This window comes from Culex quinquefasciatus, chromosome 2 (assembly GCF_015732765.1).
Source record: "Culex quinquefasciatus strain JHB chromosome 2, VPISU_Cqui_1.0_pri_paternal, whole genome shotgun sequence".
NCBI classification, from domain to species: Eukaryota; Metazoa; Arthropoda; class Insecta; order Diptera; family Culicidae; genus Culex; species Culex quinquefasciatus.
Window position 1 is genome coordinate 194,284,317 of NC_051862.1, and position 22,249 is coordinate 194,306,565.

Consider the following 22,249-nt stretch of genomic DNA (forward strand, 5'->3'; position numbering starts at 1 on the left):
TTTCTGCTGCTTCTTGCTCGGTGTGTCATTCGTTGTTCAGAGCTCCTCCGTGAAGGGAAGCTCGTCGATTTTATATCGCGTTCTGCCCCCCCTTTTGAGGATATTTTTGTGCAATCAATTTTCGGGAGTAATTTTCCGAATTTTCGTGCGATTCGTGTGTTATTGCGTGATTTCCACGTTGGATTACGTGTTTCGTGTAGTGAAATGTCGAAATAAGCGAGTTTAGTGCACTAAAAGTGCGCTCTAAGATTGTGCAAATTGTGTCAGAAAAAAGTTTTTTCTTCTCCTTTTTGTTGAGTGTTGGTGAGCGATAGTGACCTTCCTGCAAGGCGCGTATCAAATAACAAAGCAATTTCAGCGCAAGAAGCTTGGAAGACCGATAAAAACAACAAATTTCGATACTGTCGGCGGAGGGTGTAAAAGAATTTGCGCTCAGGATTATCCCACGCCCCCGATAATGGAGGATTTCACACCTTTAATAAATCTACAGGTAGTAGCTCTTGGTCCTTTAAATTTCTCCCAAAACAAACTCTACTCTACTGTGCGTGTCACAGCTCCCGAGCAAACACAAAGACACAAACATCCTGTTTTCCAGACAATTTCCATCTTTGCGGAAATTTTCCTGCAATTATCCTTCCCACATTGTTCCAAATCCCATTCCACACCGAAAATTTGGATGGGAGAGAATCTTCCCTGTTGCAGTCGCGAGTGATTCCCACCTCCCATTGTGATAATCTCTCCCACTTGCACCCCAGGATCTGTGTCTCTTTTTTTTAAGGGGAGTCACTGCCATTAAAAGACCTTTATGAATGAGTTTGTAACAATTGCCAGGATTACTGAAATAATACCATTGCTAACATGAGATTTTTTTTGCTTTCTACTGATTCCATAAATTATAACAGAGAAAGTAAACTGCAAAACGCTGTCCTCACCCTTCATAAAAAAAATCTACCTGCAAGGATCTAAACGATAAATAAAAAAACCAGCACCATTCAGCAGCGCAAAAAGCAAACAGATTACAATTTTCGCGCTGCTCGTCGTGAGGTTCCTGTTGCTCAACAGTGAGGGAGGACACAAACAGTCGCGAACCGAGAGTTCACAATTCGGTTTTGCCATCCGTGAGTTCTTTCTTTTATGTTTCCCCGATTTCCTTTTTTTTTTGCTGCTCCCGTTCACCTTGAAATCCAGACTGTGTGGTGCCACCGCCGACACCATCCTCCTGTTCTGGTTCAAAACTCAAAGAAACTGTTGTTTGCATAAAACATTAACTCTTCCCGTTGGCTTGCACTAACTTCCCCCCATGCACACAACTAACCGTTTGTACTAACTTTTGTGCCCGGCCCTTCACGTAATACTTGCTAGTTCACCTCACAGGTTGCCTTTTGAAATTGCACTTTTAGAAGAGTTGTTAGTGTGGAACGTTTTGCAATCACTATTGTACTACTTTTTTTAATATTATCACACGAATATATGGTTAATTTTCTTTAGGTTATTCTCGTTCGCATCTTTTTTTTTCTAGAAAATCTGTGGAAAATAAGTTAAGTACTTTTTTTCAGGTTTTCCGTAAATTATTTGATCACATGTCAATGTTTGACATGATGATAAATTGAGCTAAGCATTTATACAATTCAAAATTTTTAGATTTAAGTATAACTTCTAGGTCCGGAAGTATGCCAGCTCTAATGGTTTTCCTCCACAGCTTTCCTGCGTCAACCCCTTTTGCAAGGAAACGAAAAAAAACACATTTTATAATTTTAAAATCAAATCAAAACTACAGAACTTTTCTCCATTATTTGTTAAGTTATTTTATCCGTCCTTTTCTAATAATGTTGATAACCTGCTTGTTGAGTAATATTATTTCCTCGAAAAATAGTTTTAGGAAATGTTAGGTTAGTAAGAAAAGTAAAATTTAGAAGAGTAAAGGACGTATTAGACTATGACAAACACACTCACAAACTCGCAAACAAACAAACTTTGTGAAAGTTTGGCAGTTTGCATGCTTTGTTTGTTTGACTGTATATGCTAGCAGAAACGTCAACCTGCATACATTTGGCATTGTTTGGGAGTTAAGGACGTATTAGACTACGGCAAACAAACTCGCACTTTTTGACAGTGTGGCGGTTTATCTGCTTTGTTTATTTGCCTGAATTTGTTTGGAGAAACGTCAGCCTGCATATATTTTGCTTTGTTTGCGAGTTTGGCAAACTATCAATCAGCAAAAAGTGCGATTTTGTTTACAATGGTCCATAGTCTAATACATGATTGATTTTCTAGACATTCGCAATTTTTTTTCGAGATTTTATTTTTCTTTTATTTAGACGAAATTCCGTTTATGCGTTCACTATGTCAAAAAAGCCATTTTGCATAGGGACCATCCATAAACCACGTGGACACTTTAGGGGGTATGGCGATTGAAGTTTTTTTGTATGGACAATTGTCCACGAGGGGGGGGGGGGGTAACAGACTCCCAAAAAAGTGTCCACGTGGTTTATGGATGGTCCCATAATTAGTTTATCCGTACATGGCTCCATAAACATTTTGCGAGCTGGTCATACAAAAAGGAATTATGAATATTCTAAAATCAGTTTATTGAGAATGGAGGATCTGTTTTTCATGATATGATCAGGAATTTAACAGAAAAAAAGGACAGAATTTTTTTCCGGTACATATTTAACTTTTTATCACTTAAAAATTAAATTCTTGAACCTGAAAAAATGAAGGAAAATCTGAAGGAGGTATTAGACTATGGCAAACAAAGTCGCACTTTTTTGTGTTTGACAGTTTGCCAAACTGTTTTTTTTGTTTAGTTTCTGCAAACAAAGCAGACTAACAGTCAAAAAGTTTGTTTGTTTGAAATTTGTTTGTTTGTTTCTCATATGATATTTTAAAAAAGATTTTTGGAAAATAATGAAAGCATTGTCAAACAAAATTTAAAAAATCATAAAAATATTTAAGAAAAAAAAATAATCACATTTTATGATTTAGTACACCGTTTTGGCATAATTTATAGGCATTTTGTAATATTTTTTTTGAAGATGTTAAGTTTTCTATGGAGTACCCGAATAAATATATTGTTCACTTTCAATCGGATCGGGTACTCGATTTAACAAGCTCAAGAATTCAATGTCATATATACCAAAAGTTTCGCAAATCGCATTAGTGAAAATCTGGTGCTGAAAAGACAGAATGCGTAACGTGATTTCCGAATGATGCACACTGCTCCTCACCAATACAACTGCACTACAGCTGTAAATATAAACAAAGTAGAAGGCTTTGTTCAAGCTCAAGCGTGACATATTTTTTGCTGCTGAAGTGACTCGTTTTGAAACATTTTGGATCTGATGATATTAAAGTTTACGCTGAAAAATTAAGTTCTTCGTGCTTTTTTTTTGTTCGTAGACCAAACAATGGGTGGCCAAAAGAGTCCTTCTTTGTTTTCAACGTAATGAAAAATTGCGTTTGAAGTGGGGGAATTTTGTGAATCAGAGGAGCAACCAGAGAGAAAGAGAAGATTATGGATCTTTGAAGCGCAGTGATAATACAGGAGTAAGATTTTTCAATGTTATTTGGCAGGTGTCATTCACAGTTACTGATAATTCGTCGTAAACAATTCGTAAACATAGGTTTTGCGTGAGACATTGCGCTTATTGAAATGTTAGCGACGAATTATGACAATCTCGATTAAAAAAAATCGAATCTATAGAAATTTTCATCCCTTTTCTAAAAATTGGTTGACTTTGAAATTTTCATCCCTTTTCTAAAAAATTGTTGACTTTGAATACCTCAAAAGCTCGACGCCCTCGATTTTTTTGACAAAAAAAACTATCCAGGTTTTTAAGCGAAGATGGCGCTCGAATGGTGAACGCCCGAAATGTCAAAATCGCGCAGTAGCACCAACATTAGAAAAAAATATGGCTGTCATGCCATGGCACACTTTTTCCGTAATGTTGGTACCACTGCGTGATTTTGACATTTCGGGCGTTCACCATTCGAACGCCATCTTCGCTTAAAAACCTCGATAGATCGATTACAATCAGGGGGTAGCGAAGAAGACGCCATCTTGGAAGTTCAGAAAACAAACACTGTCAATCAGTCTTATACATATTACTATGGTTACACGAAGTGTGTTATCCTGGTTGAACTCAAAAGTCCCATGCAAATGTGTAAAAGCAAACTGGAAAATGTGTAATGCCGATTCTGAGTGTACTAAGCAAAAAAAGGTAAACAGAAAAATCACTTTTTCGATATGAATTTTCAGCCAATATTGGGATGGAAGATGGAATCTACAAGAATATGATAGAATTTGCCATCAGCAACACAATTCACGTGTTTTTTTCTGGAACTTATCGTTTAAATTGTGGAAAATTTGAAAATCAAAAACCCAAACAATGATTAGTTATGGGTAAGGCTATCAACTGTACGGATTTTTTCCTTACCATACGGATTTTCGAACCTCTTCGCGGATTTTTAACAGGCCGGAATTTTTGTAGGGAATTTTACGCATAATACGGATTTGTACGGAATTTTAACAACTTTTTAATCATTGAATTGCTTTTTTGATTTGGTCGAAGGTTTTGTTAACTAGAAATTTTTGGTTTCTGTGAGTTTGATTTAAAAAGGGAGAGTTTTCCGGGGTTTTCTTCAATTCAAACTTGATTATCAATTATTCTAGAGTTTTTAAACTATTGTCTTGCTTATGTTGATAGGACCTTTAAAAAAACTCTAGAATTGTTCTTTTAGAAATTCCTTACTAAATATATTCCATTTCTAAAAGCTTTCTAAAACTTGTGAAAACATTTGAACATTTAACAATTCTAGAGTTTTTTTAAAGGTCCTATAAACTGTTGTGTTCACATACTATAGGACCTTTTCAATAAAAAAAAACTCTGGAAAAGTGTTCGTGAAAACACTAAGAGCGATATTATTCGTAAAAACAATCTTGACATTTCGTAAACTTTTGAACGTTTAACAAAACAAAATTGAAGAACATAATTATTTAATTCAAATCATGGTTTATTTTATGAATACTTTTAAACGTGCAAGTTATAAGCACTCTGATAGCATTTTGTAAAATTTGTTAGCTGTAAAAACGACACAGTTGTATATTTTTAATTCTAAGATTTATTGAATTTAATTTATCTAAATAATTCGATGACAGTTTTTGTTATACCATGGTGGCATATCGGCTAAGTGTACGGATTTTTGCTCAGCAAGAGTTGGTAGCCTTAGTTATGGGCTACCATTTTACAGCTAGTGTTTTTGTTGTGGGCTCTCATTTGACAACCGTGCTAATGTCGACTGTTGTCAGTTTGCTTTGGTCGGAATAGGGTTGCCATCCCCCCGATTACAATACTTGCCACTTCTTGGCATCATTTTTCAAACAATAAATTGGTTCCGCTTTGACAGTTCTAAATTGAGGCCGCTTTGCGGACCACTATTCTGCACCCAGGTGAAAATATGCCTCAAAAAGTGACTATTTACGGTTTAATTCGTTCCTGCTACCGGCAAGCCAGTTTTCAAACAACAGGCTGAAATTTTGACTTTTTGCCCAATTTCTAGTACTCTTTCAGGCAATCTCATATACCTTTTGAGCCACTTTTTTATTTTAACCCAGGCTCAATGTATTAATTTGCTGTTTATATCCAGATTTTTCAGCGAAGATGGCGTTACGAATGGTGCACGCCCGAAATGTCAAAATCACGCAGTGGTACCAACATTACAAAAAAGTGTGCCATGGCATGCAGCCACACTCTTTTTCTAATGTTGGTACCACTGCGCGAACTGACATTCCGGGTGTGCACCATTCGTAACACCATTGCACAAAAAACATAAATCTTTATAGCTCTTGAAGCTTTTAATCCGCACTTCACCTACATCCGCCATCCGGAAATAGAAGTTCCGAAAATCCACCATGGAAAAATCATCCCCTTTTCGCCACAGCCCGTGAAAACCGGCTTGTCGCTAACCACGGCAATCCCATCCTATGGTCACTTCCGGCGGTTGATGCCGGTCGCCAGCATCGGCAGCCGGCGCACGTGCCACACACGTATGTGTGATGATGTGTGCTATCTAAACAAGAACCCCCAAAAAAACCGCACTCCCGCCAGTCAGTGCCGGCATTCGTGGAAACCCCGGAAAAACCTGACAAGGCTCTCCTGTTGACAGCTCAAGTGGGTGGGGGAGAAAAGAGGATTTTCACCCCAAAATTCTGGCGAGGGGTGGTTTCGTCTGGTCTGTGCGTGGGGGTGTACAAATAGACATTTTCGTATAATAGGCTTTTGGCGGGCGGCATTATCGTTTTCATCTCCGATGGAACTCTGGACGGTTGGGCCTGGCCGAGGAGGACAAGTTTAAAGAGATGAAACAGCAGAACCGAGTTCGATGCGATAACGCGCGCAGGCATCCGAGGAATTTCGCAGTGTAATATTTGAGTCGTCGTAGAATACATTGCTCCCACACTGACTGGTCGATAACTTCTAGGGTTTGGGCGGAAAGAAGGGAAGGATAATATTTCTTATGTATTTTCTCTGCGCTGGCAATCAAACGTGAATGCCTTCGGATAAACTTTTTCTACAGCTAGGAAAAGCAAGCAACAAATAGCACACATACAAGGAATAATAATAATTGATTCGAGGGCTTTAAAGTTCCTTCCAGGCGGAGTTTTAAATTTGTGGATCGGATTTTTTTTTAAATAAACCTTAAATGTTAAGTTTTCAATCAAAGTTAACTTTACAATGTTTTGCAGAGATATAAAAAATGAACAAACCATCATATTTTTTTCTAAATTAAAAGCATTGACTCTGCGTCTTGTAAAACTTCGTTTCACCTAATTTGTATTCTAGAAATCGTAGTCAACCACACCTACACGTTTTGGACCGTGTTACTTTTTATGCTGTAACTAATTGCCCGTCGGTCACGTACATCGTATTTATCAACTGTACAGTAAGATCTTTGAAATAACAAGTATTCAGACGCTACTTGTTTGACATATGAACTTGAGCGAAATTTTCTTTTCGAAAAATGGGGACTTGTTTTTCAATATTGAAAAGTTCATTATTTTTCCTATAATTGTGAATGCCAAATTGCATTTACACCACAAAATTAGGTTTGATAATTTTTTTTTGAAAAAATTTCGAATTTAACAAAAAAAAAAAAATTCAAAAATTAATATTCGGCAGCCCTATTGACCGCATTGGCATTTCCAAGAGTTGATCATCACTGAGCAATTCTCTACAAAATCTTTCTTTTTTTAGAATGTAAATTTTTGTATTTTTTAATCCGACTGAAACTGTTTTGATGCCTTCGGTATGCCCAAAGAAGCCATTTTGCATCATTAGTTTGTCCGCCAACTCACACAGCAGTTGCCCCGACCCCTCTTCGATTTGCGTGAAACTTTGTCCTAAGGGGTAACTTTTGTCCCTGATCACGAATCCGAGGTCCGTTTTTTGATATCTCGTGACGGAGGGGCGGTACGACCCCTTCCATTTTTGAACATGCGAACAAAGAGGTGTTTTTCAATAATTTGCAGCCTGAAACGGTGATGAGATAGAAATTTGGTGTCAAAGGGACTTTTATGTAAAATTAGACGCCCGATTTGATGGCGTACTCAGAATTCCGAGAAAACGTATTTTTCATCGAAAAAAACACTAAATTTTTTTAAAAATTCTCCCATTTTTCGTTACTTGACTGTAAAAATTTTTGAAACATGTCATTTTATGGGAAATTTAATGTACTTTTCGAATCTATATTGACCCAGAAGGGTCATTTTTTTATTTAGAACAGAAATTTTCATTTAAAATTTCGTGTTTTTTCTAACTTTGCAGGGTTATTTTTTAGAGTGTAACAATGTTCTACAAAGTTGTAGAGCAGACAATTAAAAAAATTTTGATATATAGACGTAAGGGGTTTGCTTATAAACATCACGAGTTATCGCGATTTTACGAAAAAAAGTTTTGAAAAAGTTACTTTTTGCGTTTCTCTTTGTTTCGTCGTCCGTGTCTGTCACGGGTGACCATGAACGGCCATGATCGATGACGACCAACTTTTTCAAAACTTTTTTTTTGTAAAATCACGATAACTCGTGATGTTTATAAGCCAACCCCTTACGTCTATATATCAAAATTTTTGTAATTGTCTACAACTTTGTAGAACATTGTCACACTCTAAAAAATAACCCTGCAAAGTTAGGAAAAACACGAAATTTCAAAATGAAAATTTTTGTTCTAAATGGAAAAACCCTTCTGGGTTAATGTAGATTCGAAAAGCACATTAAATTTCCCATAAAATGACATGTTCCAAAAATTTTTACAGTCGAGTAACAGAAAATGGGAGAATTTTTAAAACGTTTTTAGTGTTTTTTTCGATGAAAAATACGTTTTTTTTCGGAATTCTGAGTACGCCATCAAATCGGGCGTCTAATTTTACATAAAAGTCCCTTTGACACCAAATTTATTGAAAAATACCTCTTTTTCGCATGTTCAAAAATTGAAGGGGTCGTACCGCCCCTCCGTCACGAGATATCAAAAAACGGACCTCGGATTCGTGATCAGGGACAAAAGTTACCCCTTAGGACAAAGTTTCACGCAAATCGAAGAGGAGTCGGGGCAACTGCTGTGTGAGTTGGCGGAGAATTACCCCCATATAATTTTCCATACAAATTTGGCAGCTGGCCATACAAAAAAGATGTATGAAAATTCAAAAATCTGTATCTTTTGAAGGAATTTTTTTGTCTATTAGGTGTCTTCGGCAAAGTTGTAGGTATGGATACGGACTACACTGAAAAAAATTATGCACGGTAAAAAATTGTGATGTTTTGTTTAATTTGTTGTCACTAAAACTTAATTTGCAAAAAAACACTTTTTTTATATGTTTTAGAGGACATCAAATGCCAAAAAAGCTTTGATCGAGGTATGAATTTTTGAATCAATACTGATTTAAAAAAATCGAAATATTGGTCGCAAAAATTTTTCAACTTCATTTTTTGATGTGAAATCAAATTTGCAATCAAAAAGAACTCCAGTGAAATTTTGATAAGAGGCACCGTTTTCAAGTTAAATCCATTTTTAGGTGACTTTTTCGAAAATAGTCGCAGTTTTTTCATTTTTTTTTAAATTAGTGCACATGTTTGCCCACCTTTAAAATTTTTTTTTGAATAGTTGTGAAAATTCTCTATATTTTGCTTTTTTGAACTTTGTTGATACCACCCTTAGTTGCTGAAATATTGCCATGCAAAGGTTTAAAAATTTTCTAACGTCGATATCTAAGCAACTAAATATTTAACATTCGTGAATTTTTCCGATCCTTTCGAAAAAAAAACATTTTCAAAATTTTTCAATCAAGACCAACATTTCAAAAGGGCCAAATATTCAATATTACGCCCTTTTAAATTATCAAAATTTCACTAAAGTACTTTTTGATTGCAAATTTGATTTTTTTGTGAATTTTTTGCGACCAATATTTCGATTTTTTGAAAAAATCAGTATTGATTCAAAAATTCATAACTCGGTCAAAAATTTTTTGCACAAGCTCGAAATTTCCGAAAAGTTGGCATGTGATGTCCTCTAAAACATATTTAAAAAAAAAATAGTGTTTTTTTTACCGTGCATCATTTTTTTTCAGTGTAGTCCGTATCCAACTTTGCCGAAGACACCAAATCGATCAAAAAATTCCTTCAAAAGATACACATTTTTGATATTTCATACATCGTTTTTGTATGGACAGCTGAAATTTGTATGGAAAATTATATGGACAAACTAATGATGCAAAATGGCTTCTTTGGGCATACCGAAGGCACCAAAAAGTTTCAGTCGGATAAAAAAATACAAAAAAATAAAATTTAAATAAAAGACCGATTTCGTAGAGAACTGCTCACATATATCATGTGACCTGTCGTTGGATCCCAAATCAAAAGACCTTTACAACGATTTCAAAATATTGGAGATGTGACAACCCTATAAAAAGATGTAAGCACATAAGTGTCCTGCATTTTGAAGATTCGACTACCCAATATGATGGTATGAATAATGAGTAAAATTGATAGAATTGAAAGGTCCGCCCTTTTGTTTCTATTTTGACATTACCCTTTATTATAAGGAAGGCACCAACCAAGTAACCAAGTGGATTAAGTAACAAAAAAAAAACCTTAAATCGACAGGATGTTTGATACCATGCCAAATAAACTCGATTTGAGGCAAAAGTTTCATTTATCAATGCAGGAGTCCTTAGTCATCATTCTTGACTCTTGTGCGGTGCAACTCTCTCCATTCTCATGCTTAGTGAAGTAATTTAAAAAACTCAGCAAAAACAAGTTTATCGACACTGCTGGGGGTGAGTCACTCCGATATACGATCACATGTGCTGCTGAATATGTGCAAAACATATGAAGCCAAGCGGTCCGTATTGCTGTATTCAGCATTGAAAAGTGACACTCAGTCGACTACCGGCTTATGATTGGTGTTAACGAGCTATATCAACTACTTCGCGGGTTGTGAAAGAGTTAACATCGTGCATAAAGAAAATCGTAGTTTATAAAACAACTCACTAAAAACATTAAAAATACTGTTGAAACATTGTCCAGCATATGTCCGCCAGTATGAGGTCATGAAAACACCCTCTCACCCTAATCGGCATCCCTTTTTCTAAGTTGATAACAAGAACCGCAACTCCGATTGCACTATTCTTCCTTCTGCATGACTGCATGGCACTGGGTCGGATCTGTCAGGAAAAAAAGAGATCCCCGCCTGTCGTCCACGCGCTCGGTCATTGACTGAATTAGAAATGCATGCGGGTGGTGATTTTCCACCATTCTCGGTCGGATCAGACGCCCAATAGGGGAGAGTGGGGAGACTTGATCCCCGGGGAGACTTGATCCCAAGCCTGTATCTCGTTAGCATGTGGGTAAAACAATTAGCTTTGTTCTAGAAAGTTGTGCGAAATTGACTAAAACTCATTGTAGAAAACAAAGAAAAAAATTAAAAAAATGTTTAGATTGAGTTACGCACATTTTTCTAAGAAGTGCTGCAAAAAACTTCCAAGAGATCTTTTTTCTTTATTTTGATAAGTATAGAAAACACTCAAAAATTATTCAAAAAAATATTTTTTATGCATGAATTGTTTGATAAACATATAAACTCCAAAACCCTTACGCATTCGACGTTAAATTTATCGTCATACTATTTTTACAATCAATTGTTTAAAAAAGTTATTCCCGCCCGTGTGGATCAATCGGACCGCGCACTGGACTCACAATCCAGAGGTCGCCGGTTCGAATCCCGCGGCGGGCGCTCTAAAATTCTTTGTGTAAATATGGGTATTCGGCGCCGTCGCTCCGTGCCATACTTTCATACACTTAGGAGCCCAGGGCGGCGAAGTCCTTGTAGATAAAAGGAAGACACTAGTGGTTGGTACTAGCAATGGTGGCCGACAGCTATAAAGTCAACTTCGTTTTTGTTTAAAAAAGTGCGTTTAGGGAGACTTGATCCCTGCATTTTTACAGTCACTGGAATAAGCCTCAAGATTAAATAATTGGGCTGGGGTTTCGTACATAGTTTCCTTTAGTATAGTTGTACATAACTTACTGCAGTTTGAACCGTTTTTCAAAAGTTTTGTAAACAAAAATTACCAGCTTTTGTAAACATGCTCAATTTTGATCTAAAAAAGACAATTTTATGTTTTTAAATATTTTACATGCTAAACTTGTTATATTTTGAACACAAACGTACAGGTTTAATTTAAAAATGTAAAACTTATAGAAAATTAAAAGTTTAAATGAATAAGAAACATTTTGCTTAAGATTTCTTCAAAATGTTGAAAGGGGGATCAAATTACCCCAAACATTTTGAAAAGGCCAGTTTAAAATATTTTTATAAAACGCTTGGCATAATTCGAAGAGTTTATCTGATGAAGTACCATTATCAGCCAAACATAGTTGAATGTTTAATCTTTCAATTCATGCAAAAAGATCATAGTTTTGTGAGAAACTGACAGAGTTATGTGCGATACAAAAAAAGGGGATCAAGTCTCCCCACTCTCCCCTACTTTGTTCGGATCTCTCCGTTTGAGGCGCTTCACTTTTATTGTTATTTGTTCTATAGAGCGTCAGACAAATAGAAGGCTCGATGGAAATAACCGGTAGCGGGCGCATTATTTTTAAATTTGGTTTGTTTTTGTGAGGTTTGTTGATTTAGACTTGTTTTTCACGGAGGTGTTTTAGGTTTAATAAAAGAATAGGAGTTTGAAGCAAATTTGTTGGAAATTTCAAAGGTTCAAACATTTTTTTATCATAGCATAGTTTAATAAGATTATTTTTTGAACAAGATAGAATTCGACGGCAACACTTCAAAAGGCATTATGTACATTTTGACACTTTCTGGGTTATTGCATATTCTGAAAGTACTCCTAATAAGCTACCTCTCCACCAAAAATTAGCAAAAGTTACTTCAGTGAAGTACGTTTAATAATGATTTTAAATAAAGTAACATAAACAAAATCTCTGGCATCATCAGTGCCTGATTTATGTAGCCCTGTCAACCTGTCAAATAAAAGACTACATGAACCTCGTGACGAAAAACAAGCATCATGAAAAAGACGCCATGTACATTTGCCGATGAAAAACGAATCATAACAAAACTTCCCCTCAAATGACAGCAGGGTGATTATCAACAATGGTGATTTCAAAAGAAGTTATGTTTCTTTTTCTTAAATATAATAACGGAATCAATGTTTTATTGGATGATCAATAATCAATAAAAGCAACGTTTCTCATCGTTTGTTATCATTAGAACACCTTCTTTTGCTTTTATATTAAAATGGGAATTGAAAAAAAGATGCTCAACATTCAAATGCTTTTTTCTCGAAACGCACGGTTTGTACATGATGCTTTTTGAAATGTTGCCGTCGAATTCTGGATGTTCAAGGTTGCTTTAGGTAATTTTAAATTGTTTTCCCTATTTTCCTAAAAAAACAACTTTTTGTGAATTGTATTTATCATCTGTTAATTGCGTAAAAAGTGTCAACGCTCAGGAAGCCAATTCTGACATTTTTAAATCCAATTTGGATTCCTTATACAATGAATGGGAATTTGGGACAAAGTTACGTTTATTTTGAAAAATCTGTTATGCAGCTTCTTATAAGATTCTAGCAAGCTCTAAACCGAATCTTATTATAAGTACATAATGCTCTCTTAGCAGTCATCAGGTAGCAGAGCTTTTGCTATGCGTTTTGCTTGTACACTATTCGATAAAGTGAGTGGAAAGTTTTGGCAAACTATCCCAAAAGAGAGTGGAATTTTCCGTTCATTGTGAGAATTAGGATAGAAAGTACTTTTAATGTAAAGTTTTGTTTTGTTATTTTTAATATTTGGTCAGATTCACAGGATGCTTTCATATTTGATGTTGATTAATATATTAATTTTAAAAATATATCTTTTAGAATACACATTGTAAATAATTAAACCAATCATGTTCAAAATATATTTAAATAATTTATTGTTCTTGAAAATGATTAAATTTTAAAACAACTGTTAATTTTTGCTGACGTTTTGAATATTTAATCAAGATTTTTTTTTTCAAAATGTTACGTTCGCTGTGATTTTGAAAGCAATACTTGTGAACAAACATCCTCAGATTTTTTTTAAATATTCTGTTAGCAACAAATCCATTAATCCTCGAGTGATCTATTGAGTCAATACATCAAAAATTCCATCGTCTATTCTCCACGATGATGATTAACCTCACTTGCATAAGGATTCCGGCTTATCAATTCGGTACCCCCGCGCCTAACGCTCGTTCATTGTCCTCCTGTTCGGAGCGATTCTACTCGGAAAGCCCGCCTATATCGTCCCAATCGTAGGTTCTTCCATGCTCTTTCGTTTCGCCCCTCGGACTCCTTTTCGTGAGGATCGAATTTCGGTCCAGCTTGTCAGTCTTCTGCCGGAGCTCGAATCGGTAGGATCGATTTTTTTTGTTGTTTCGGTTTTGTTTTTTGAAAATAAATTTAAATTAAATTTCGTGAAGTGGGTCAACCTTGGCAAATTACGGTATGCCTCTATCAGCGTTGAAGCGAATGCTTACTAAGGGTGGTCGATCGGTAAGGCCAGCTGGTTGTTATTTGTCCCTGCTAGAGTTGATTTGAGTAGCCGCTATCAGTACTTTTTTTTGGATTTTAATTAGTCACGCGTATTTTGTTATTCTGCAAATAATTAGCTTCAGTGATCAAGTCGGAATCTTGAGAGCAAGTTTGGCACATTTTTGAACTCTCTTCTAACACATTGCACTCTCTGTAAAGATACTAATTCACTAACTCACTAATGTTGGAAATGCAATTGGAGAAGCTCTAATGACCCACCATTCAACAGAGCTCGCGAAGGATGAAGGACGAGCGGGATCCCCTGCTGGGTGGTTCGGACAACTCGCTGGACACCAACGAGCAACAGCACCTGCTAGCGAGGCCGGACCTGCGCAGTTCGCCGGAGAACATGATCGTGGACGTGGGTCAGGAAAACGACAGTCTTGTGCCCGGCAGCAGGGACGACCCAACGTACGGTTCGTCGGTGAACGAAACGTACGATCCCTCGATGCATCGTACGCTGGAGCACCCCACGACTAACCTGGACACGATGATCCATCTGTTGAAGGGCAACATTGGCACCGGGATTCTGGCGATGCCGGATGCGTTCAAGAATGCTGGTCTGTACGTGGGACTGTTTGGGACGCTGTTGATGGGCGTGATTTGTACGCATTGTATGCACATGCTGGTCAAGTGTTCGCACGAGCTGTGCCGGCGGCTCCAGGTACCGTCGCTAAACTTTGCCGAGGTGTGCCACCGGTCGTTCGAGTCTGGGCCGATCGGCTTGCGGAGGTACTCAACGTTGGTCCGGAATCTGATCAACATGTTCCTGGTGATAACGCAGCTGGGCTTTTGCTGCGTGTACTTTGTGTTTGTCGCGGCGAACATTCGTGAAGTTGTAGCGCACTACTATTTCGATCTGGACACGAGAATCTACCTGCTGCTGCTGCTCATCCCGATGGTGCTGCTGAACTTGGTCAAGAACCTCAAGTATTTGACGCCGATTTCGCTGATTGCCGCGTTTCTGACCGTTGCTGGTGAGTTCTACAAAACAGACTTTAATCTCATCATCTTCTAACGACGATTTCCTCTTTCACAGGTCTCACGTGCACGTTCTACTACGTGCTGCAGGATCTGCCCAACACGCACACCGTCAAACCGTTCGCTACCTGGGCCCAGCTGCCGCTGTACTTTGGCACGGCCGTGTACGCGTTCGAAGGAATTGGGATTGTGCTTCCGCTGGAGAACAACATGAAAACGCCGGAGGACTTTGGCGGCATGACCGGAGTGCTCAACACCGGCATGGTCATCGTTGCCTGTCTGTACACGGCCGTCGGCTTCTTCGGCTATCTCAAGTACGGTGAAGACGTGCAGGGTAGCATCACGCTAAATCTTCCAGGCGATCAATTGTAAGTTCGAGCTTTCTCTAAATCTCAAACAAGTCGTCTAACAAAATCATTTCAGCATCGCCCAGCTGGTCCGCATCATGATGGCCCTCGCGATCTTCTTCTCGTACGGGCTGCAGTTCTACGTACCCATCTCGATCCTGTCGCCGTCCGTCAAGCGACGGCTCCACTCCGAGCAGGCCCAGCTAATCGGTGAGTATCTGATGCGCGTTGGTTTGGTAGTGTTCACCTTTCTCCTGGCGGCCATGATTCCGAACCTGGGAGCGGTCATTTCGCTGGTCGGAGCCGTCAGCAGCAGCACGCTGGCGTTGATCTTTCCGCCGTTGATCGAAATCGTCACCTTCTGGCCGGACGGCCTCGGCAAGCACTACTGGGTGCTGTGGAAGGACATTGGCATCATGATGTTTGGCATTTGTGGGTTCGTGTTCGGCACGTACACCAGCGTGGCACAAATCATCAACCCGAATCTGCACTAAATTCGGGTTGAGTTGAGCGGAAATGCACACACACACACAAAGCGCGCAGAATTACGTACTATGCGAGCGTGCATGTAGGATATGGATATTCTTAAATTTTTAAGAATCTGAAGCTGTAAATTATATTATCGAAAGTGAAACAATAACACATATATTTATAGTATTGCGCGTAAGAAAAGACACAAACTGTGCGTGGGAGAACTCCTACTAGTGAAAAGGGTGGAATCTTAAGCTCTCAGTGTGATTATTACATTTTAGTTTAGGCAGGTAACAGAGGCACTTTGGACTCGAAGCAAGCCCAACAGTGAGCTGTGTATTATCATAATATATTGTAGCATTCTAAAAGCAGGCCGAGCTGGAGCAAGTGTTGCAAAAGTTTCTAATGTAGACGCGTTACGTTACTTTTGCGTGTTTATAGTCAAATTTGTCGTGATTGTAGACCATCACTAAAACTACTTTGTTAAGAGATACTACTAACCAAAATTGCCACGAATTATGCCGTAATAAAACGTTTATACAGAAAGATTTTTTTCTTTATTTTGTTTTTTTTTTCTTTAAAAGCAATTGATTTTATTATTCTTCCAATTCTTGGCAGGGTTGTCATTTCTAAAAATATGTTGATATTCAGTACTTGTTCGGTAACTGAACTGGGCTGCTTTTTAAAAGGGGAGCGCGATAACTGGACCGTAGCCCAGTTAAAAAGTAGACAAACGTCAAAAAACCAAAACACATCGTAATGACCAAAAAGTTAATGGATGCAAAAATTATGTTTAGTAAAACCCATTTTTTAAACTTTTATTTAATTTCAAGTCAAGTTCAAGAATTATGAAAAGTAAGCATTGTAAGTAAATTTGAGTTACTTTTATTTTTATATTTCAGCAGGAAAATATTTTGAATCGGATGTCCCCTCTTAAATTTTCGTTAAGCCCAGTTACAGAACATTTTTTTTTATTTTTCAGAGGAAAAAAATCTGTTATAAAATGACTAAAATTATATTTTTGAAGGAAAGTGTAGTAATTAGAATATTATCAGAATTTCTAATTGTCTACAACCCTGCTTTTATGACAACAGCTTAAATATCTTTTCTACCAAAACAAACAAAAAAGAGGCATAAAAACCATAAACTACAATATCTCGTAACGATACGATAGTCTTGCCAATCCACTATTAGCATGACAATAATCTATACATCAGCATAAAATGTGTTGAATAAGTAGCGTAAGCCTGTGAGGAATTATTTTCTAAAAAAAAACCTACGTTTAAACTGTCTGTACTCTACTCTATTGAAACTCCTGTTACTAGACTATCCGTGTTAAGTTTTCCTCTGCGACCAATCTATTCTTCACTGTGAATTGTTTTCGAACCCAACTATTGATATAAGTGTAGTACAATTATTTAGGCGGTAAAGAGACGCGTGAGAATGAAGAGTAACGAATTTACGAGTTGAATGGTAAAAAAAAGATTTGTGGTGATTTCTTCCTTTCAATTTTGGGTTATTTTTATAATGTGCTTTCATCTAACTTCAAGAATTTTCAAATAAATTTCTTTAGGACATGTGATATGAATAGTCTTACAAATTGAATAATAACTTGTCAAAAATACTGCTAGTAAATCAGTTTGGAGTTGTTTCTCATAGTTTCCTAGCTCTAAATAACATCCACCGACTTGTTGAATGTGTGCTTTACAGCAAAACTTGTAGAAACAACTCTATAGCTGCCACATTTATTGCATTCCACAAAATTAGAGTCACATTAACCGATAAATGAAGCGCTCAAAATGTGTTAACTTTTGAAGTTGATAGAACATAACGACCCCCTACCAGCAAACATCCTTATCCGATATTAGTGTGTTCAGTGTTTTTTGTGTTATCAGCCTGTAATGAAAAAAAAAGTGGAAATATTTGGTGACAATATTGGAAGAACTACTTAACTGATAATCGTCATTTATACACAACGTAATAAAACAGTTGCAGTGTAGTGCGAACTTATTTTACTCCCAAAAGCAACAAAAGGATAATAATTATACAAGTAAACAAACCGCAACTTCAAAGGGAATTGAAAAATAAACATATTTTACTAACAGTTGGGTGTCATTTTACGTGCTGAAAACATCCCGAAAACCCACCTCATAATGTGCGTTGGAATGACCGATGTGTACAGAACGCAGAGCGTGTTCTGGTCCTCCAGCAGCGCGTGACACTTGTGATAGTCCGAGCACCAGTACTGCTCCAGGTTGATCACCTTTTCACCCTCGCGGAACATGTCCTCCATGGTGTCGACCGACTGGTGGAAGAACGTTCTCAAAATGTCCAACCGATGGTTGCCGGACAGGGTCCGCTTCCCGGTGCTCGTTTGGTGCACGTTCCGCGAAATTACGTACTTTGATTGTTCTTTGCTGAGGAGTAGAAATCCAAGAATGCTCGGGTCCAGTTCGATGGTGGCCGGATAGTTTTTGGGGTAGTTTTGTTCAGCCGTAATGAGGAGATCGATTTCGTTCATCCAGAACTGTTGACTCAAGGCTTGCAGTTTGTCGTAGGGTGGTTCCGCTCCGCAGAGTGCGCAAATGCTGACTCCTTGAGTTATCGGGATGCTGATGAATCGGTACGCAATTCCTGGACTTTTCTTGGGTAGAAATACAGGCACATCTTGCTGGATAGTGCTGGAAGCATTCAGCAGAACCATCAACAGCTTCCGATCGACGATATCCAAGTCCCACCATCCCTCCGTCCCGCAAGCTATCTTTTGTCGAACCAGTATCGAACAGAACGGCGAACCAATCTGAATACTAAACTCGTTCAGCTTTACCAGCATCGCCATACTTTCCGAGCACAAGACCGCTTCCGTAAATCGAAAAAAATCGCTCTCCGTTACTTCCATCAGTTGATCGATCAGCGCGTAGCAGTTTTTGAGCTCGCGCTTGAACCGATCGATATTTTTGATCTTCTTGATCGCGGCGATTCCCACGCAGAACACCATCGCGTAGTACGAGTAGTCCATCAAGCTGCGCAGAACCTTTTCCGGAATGCCCCGGGCAATCCCGATCATCATCAGCGTGCCGTCGTACTCCTTCCACACGATCATACCGTCCTCCAGGTACGTGATCGAGAGGTCTACGCTTTGCGACTTGCAGAACATGTGAACGCCGTTTAGAGAGGCGATCGTGGAGAACGGAAGCTGTAAGATTTTTTAGGATTAGTTATCGTAATGGTTGAGTAATTCAGGAATTACGAACCCATTTCAAATCACCAAAAATACCAGCACCTTAGCGATATCCAGTTATATCCGTGAATGCGAATTAGATTGTGCTAAAATTTGGGCTAAATTAAACCTCACCCACTGTTAGTTCTAGCTATTATTCGTAAATCATGAAAGCAAACTTACATTTTCGCAATCTCCCTTCTTTTTGGAGAATATTGGAACGCCTCCATCGGATGTGAGGCACAGTAAATGTATTGACATTGTTAAATGAATTGTTGAACCTTCGATCGAACTCGCCTCAATGTTTACAAATCCAATCGCTCTAAATAACTGTTTTGGTTATTCTAGCGTCTGATGGCTTTACCCGATGCGATCATCGACGTCCAAATGTTTGTTGCTGCTGTTTCCTCGAGCTTCGTTGTAAGAAAGCTCTACTTTTAGCTTTGGTTCCAGTTGGAAAGCTCGCGCGAGCTGCGTTAAACCCTTTAGCGCCCAAAGTTATGTTTTGGAGAGCGATGAGACTGGAAAAAACAGTTGCTCTTCTATTACGGACTTCAGAATTCAGTACCTGGCAGTGTTTCTTAGTGTACTGAATTATACTGAATAATCGGGTCGGGTTGGATGTGTCATATACGGCTACTAATGCATTTTCGAAGTAACAAAACTAACGTTTATTTCTTTTTGCAGGAAAGGTGCAGATCTTCATAACAAATATGGTGATCTTTATTTATTAAGATGTGTGAAACCCGTTGTATTAGGTAAGTAAAAAATCCGTTGTTTTTATACGTAACGGCTACAATTGTATCTCAAAGCGAAGATTTTTTTTTTTGCAATGCGAAGTTGACAGTGAGAATGCGAATTAAAAATCAGAGTAATCAAACGAGAAACTCAACATTGAATTACAATAAAATGAATACAAAGTAGTAATGTTAAGTTCAGTCTTTCTTAATGTTAGACTTAAATTACTAAATTTTGAATAGCATAATTTAATGTTTAATGTTACTAAATTTTGAAAAGCATAATTTAATGTTTAAGCATGGTTGCATGCAGCTTAGAAAAAGATTTTTGTTTTTAGCATTCAAGTATCTGATCCGTTTGTTAACAATTGAAATATTATGTCCGTTGGTTTTACATTTGAAGTCCGTATTAGGGAAATTAGGTTGTCATGGTTGTTTTTCACAGTGCTTTTCGATTGAAGTTATGCGGCTTTCTGAGCAAAGCTTTATGTTATTTAAAAAGTAAAGATGAAATTCGTTAAAGATGCAAAACAAATCGTAATTTGCAACAAAAACAAGATGATACAATCGTGTTTGGACATACAATAACAAAGCATTATCGAGAGAGAGAGAAACAGTTCGTGCGCTCAACTCTCTCTCTCTCGCAAAACTTCTCAATGAAGTGATACAAAACAAGCTTCGTTTGTCTTCATATTAGTTGTGTCAGTGAGAGAGAGAGAGAACTTTGGAGAGTTGTGCAGCTTTGCTGACGCTTCGCACACATCCAGCGCGTCATTCGTAGTTGAGCCTTGGTCGCAAGCGGACGTACTGTCGGTCGTGCAAGCGTTCGCGTGAACTCCTCCAGCATCCTTCTTTTTGTTGTTCTTGTGTGTTGTGATTTTCTGGCGCGCGGGGAGTTGTTGGAGTTGTGCGGTGTACAGAGAGAGAGAGAGTGTGTGTGCTGGCAAAGAACCGCACACAGAAGAGTGCGTGTACAGCACAAAAGAAAGGTTGAGGGAGCTCTGGAGCTCTTCTGCTTTGCTGTGCAGTGGTTGTTGTAGTGTTGTTATGCTGCTGTTCCTCATTTCGAATTAATTCGAATGGAATTGGAATAATAATAATTGTTGATTGTGCGTTTCTTTTGAGGCTTAAGGGGAGCGAGCGCGGTGAGTGCTCCGGAAATCCTGCTGGCTCGAAGTTTTTTCTGTGAATTGCGTTCTGAAACAGAAGGAAATCGGGAATGAATTAAACCATCGAAGGGTAATTGGATTGTGAAGAAGGAAGCGAATCCAATGGATCGGGTGATGTGCGATCTTGAACCAGCAATACGTGCCCTTTCATGAATATTTAGTGTCCCCGTTTGAAGTTTTCTTCGAGTTGCAGTACCTTGTGGTTCAATACATCCAACTATCGCGAGCTATCGTCGTATTGTTGTATCGAAGTTTGGGTTACGCTTTCAAACGTTATTCGCACTCTCAGGCTTGATCCAGTGACTTGTGTGTGGAGGAATCAGAAGTGTCCACGAGAATTCCGAACCAACACCAGTGCACATGTGCCACTGAACGGCCGCACAATACAGCGAAGTCGACGTCGGAGTTACGGAAGACCAAAAAGTGTGGAAGTGGCAGAAGTAAAAACTTGTTGCGTTCTACTGCTCCATGCCAGAGCAACATGTTTACGTGACTTGTACGCCACTAATACCATTCTAAGTTGGGGAAAGAAGTTCTGTTGACAACACATTCAGTGTGAATAAAATTCAAAATAACTATCGAGTAAATGCTGAAACTTGAAAGCAAACAATTGCCAACATAAACAACGACACCAACTCAACTCATACAAAATAGCACGTTCGCCGCGCAAATTGGATTACTTAATGCCATTTGCTTCGGTTCAATTACCGCGCGATCGACTGCGGAGTTCCGTTTTGCGCTAGTGTGAGGGGGTGTACGCAGTGACAAAGTGACCCGCTGGACCCCTGGGTTCCAGACCTCTGAACCAATTAAGTTGTGCATGGTTCCGTGAAATTGTGTGTAGGAAGGTGGAATGGTGCAGTAATTGTCGAAAAACAACGCAAGCAACAACGACGACGACGACAACAACACCGGAAGTGACCTGTGGCTGAACTACGCAAACTATCCACACATAAGAAGAAAAGGAGGACGAGGAAGAAGAAGAAGCAGAACGAAAACAAGTTCAAGTGTCCTGTCCTGTGTGAACTCGAGCAAGGATAGGACAATCTGGCGCTGTTTTGCGTGCCGGTGAAACAACGCCTGCCGTCTGATTCTTCCGATGTGAATGTGAGTACACACATTTTTTTTACTGAAATTCTGTAAAGTTTCACTGAATTTTCATCTACTGAAATTTCAGTAATTATGGTTGCTAAAACAACT

General features: G+C 38.3%; 3 protein-coding genes across 13 annotated transcripts in view; 2 read left to right on the forward strand and 1 right to left on the reverse strand.

Annotated features, from left to right (window-relative positions):
• Positions 1-13: 13 nt before the first annotated feature.
• LOC6034883 (proton-coupled amino acid transporter-like protein CG1139) lies at positions 14-18,027 on the forward strand. Of its 3 annotated transcripts, none has more exons than XM_038253045.1 (5): positions 14-490; positions 903-1,118; positions 14,354-15,101; positions 15,164-15,473; positions 15,529-18,027. In XM_038253045.1, the coding sequence occupies exons 3-5, from the start codon at positions 14,366-14,368 to the stop codon at positions 15,944-15,946; spliced, it is 1,464 nt and encodes a 487-aa protein (XP_038108973.1). In that variant the 5' UTR covers positions 14-490; positions 903-1,118; positions 14,354-14,365; the 3' UTR covers positions 15,947-18,027. The 3 variants fall into 3 exon arrangements, with proteins under 3 accessions (XP_038108973.1, XP_038108972.1, XP_038108971.1); XM_038253044.1 differs by lacking the exon at positions 903-1,118 and having other exon boundaries at positions 14-303; positions 359-490; XM_038253043.1 differs by lacking the exon at positions 903-1,118.
• LOC6034882 (protein fuzzy homolog) lies at positions 17,640-19,511 on the reverse strand. Of its 3 annotated transcripts, none has more exons than XM_038253047.1 (4): positions 19,327-19,465; positions 19,178-19,262; positions 18,071-19,119; positions 17,640-17,819 (listed from the first exon to the last, which is right to left on the reverse strand). In XM_038253047.1, the coding sequence occupies exons 3-4, from the start codon at positions 19,078-19,080 to the stop codon at positions 17,762-17,764; spliced, it is 1,068 nt and encodes a 355-aa protein (XP_038108975.1). In that variant the 5' UTR covers positions 19,081-19,119; positions 19,178-19,262; positions 19,327-19,465; the 3' UTR covers positions 17,640-17,761. The 3 variants fall into 3 exon arrangements, with proteins under 3 accessions (XP_038108975.1, XP_038108974.1, XP_001845150.2); XM_038253046.1 differs by having other exon boundaries at positions 19,178-19,250; positions 19,327-19,461; XM_001845098.2 differs by lacking the exon at positions 19,178-19,262 and having other exon boundaries at positions 19,327-19,511.
• A 1,135-nt stretch (positions 19,512-20,646) lies between these two features.
• The window catches only part of LOC6034881 (signal-induced proliferation-associated 1-like protein 2), an 89,757-nt gene continuing 88,154 nt past the window's right edge, over positions 20,647-22,249 (forward strand). Inside the window, exons 1-2 of one of the 7 annotated variants that reach the window (XM_038251693.1) lie at positions 20,647-21,119; positions 21,894-22,156. The gene's annotated coding sequence lies outside the window, so the exon portion shown is untranslated. Of the gene's footprint in view, positions 22,157-22,249 lie in introns of all 7 variants that reach the window. The other 6 variants (XM_038251694.1, XM_038251697.1, XM_038251692.1 and 3 more) reach the window with 6 other exon arrangements.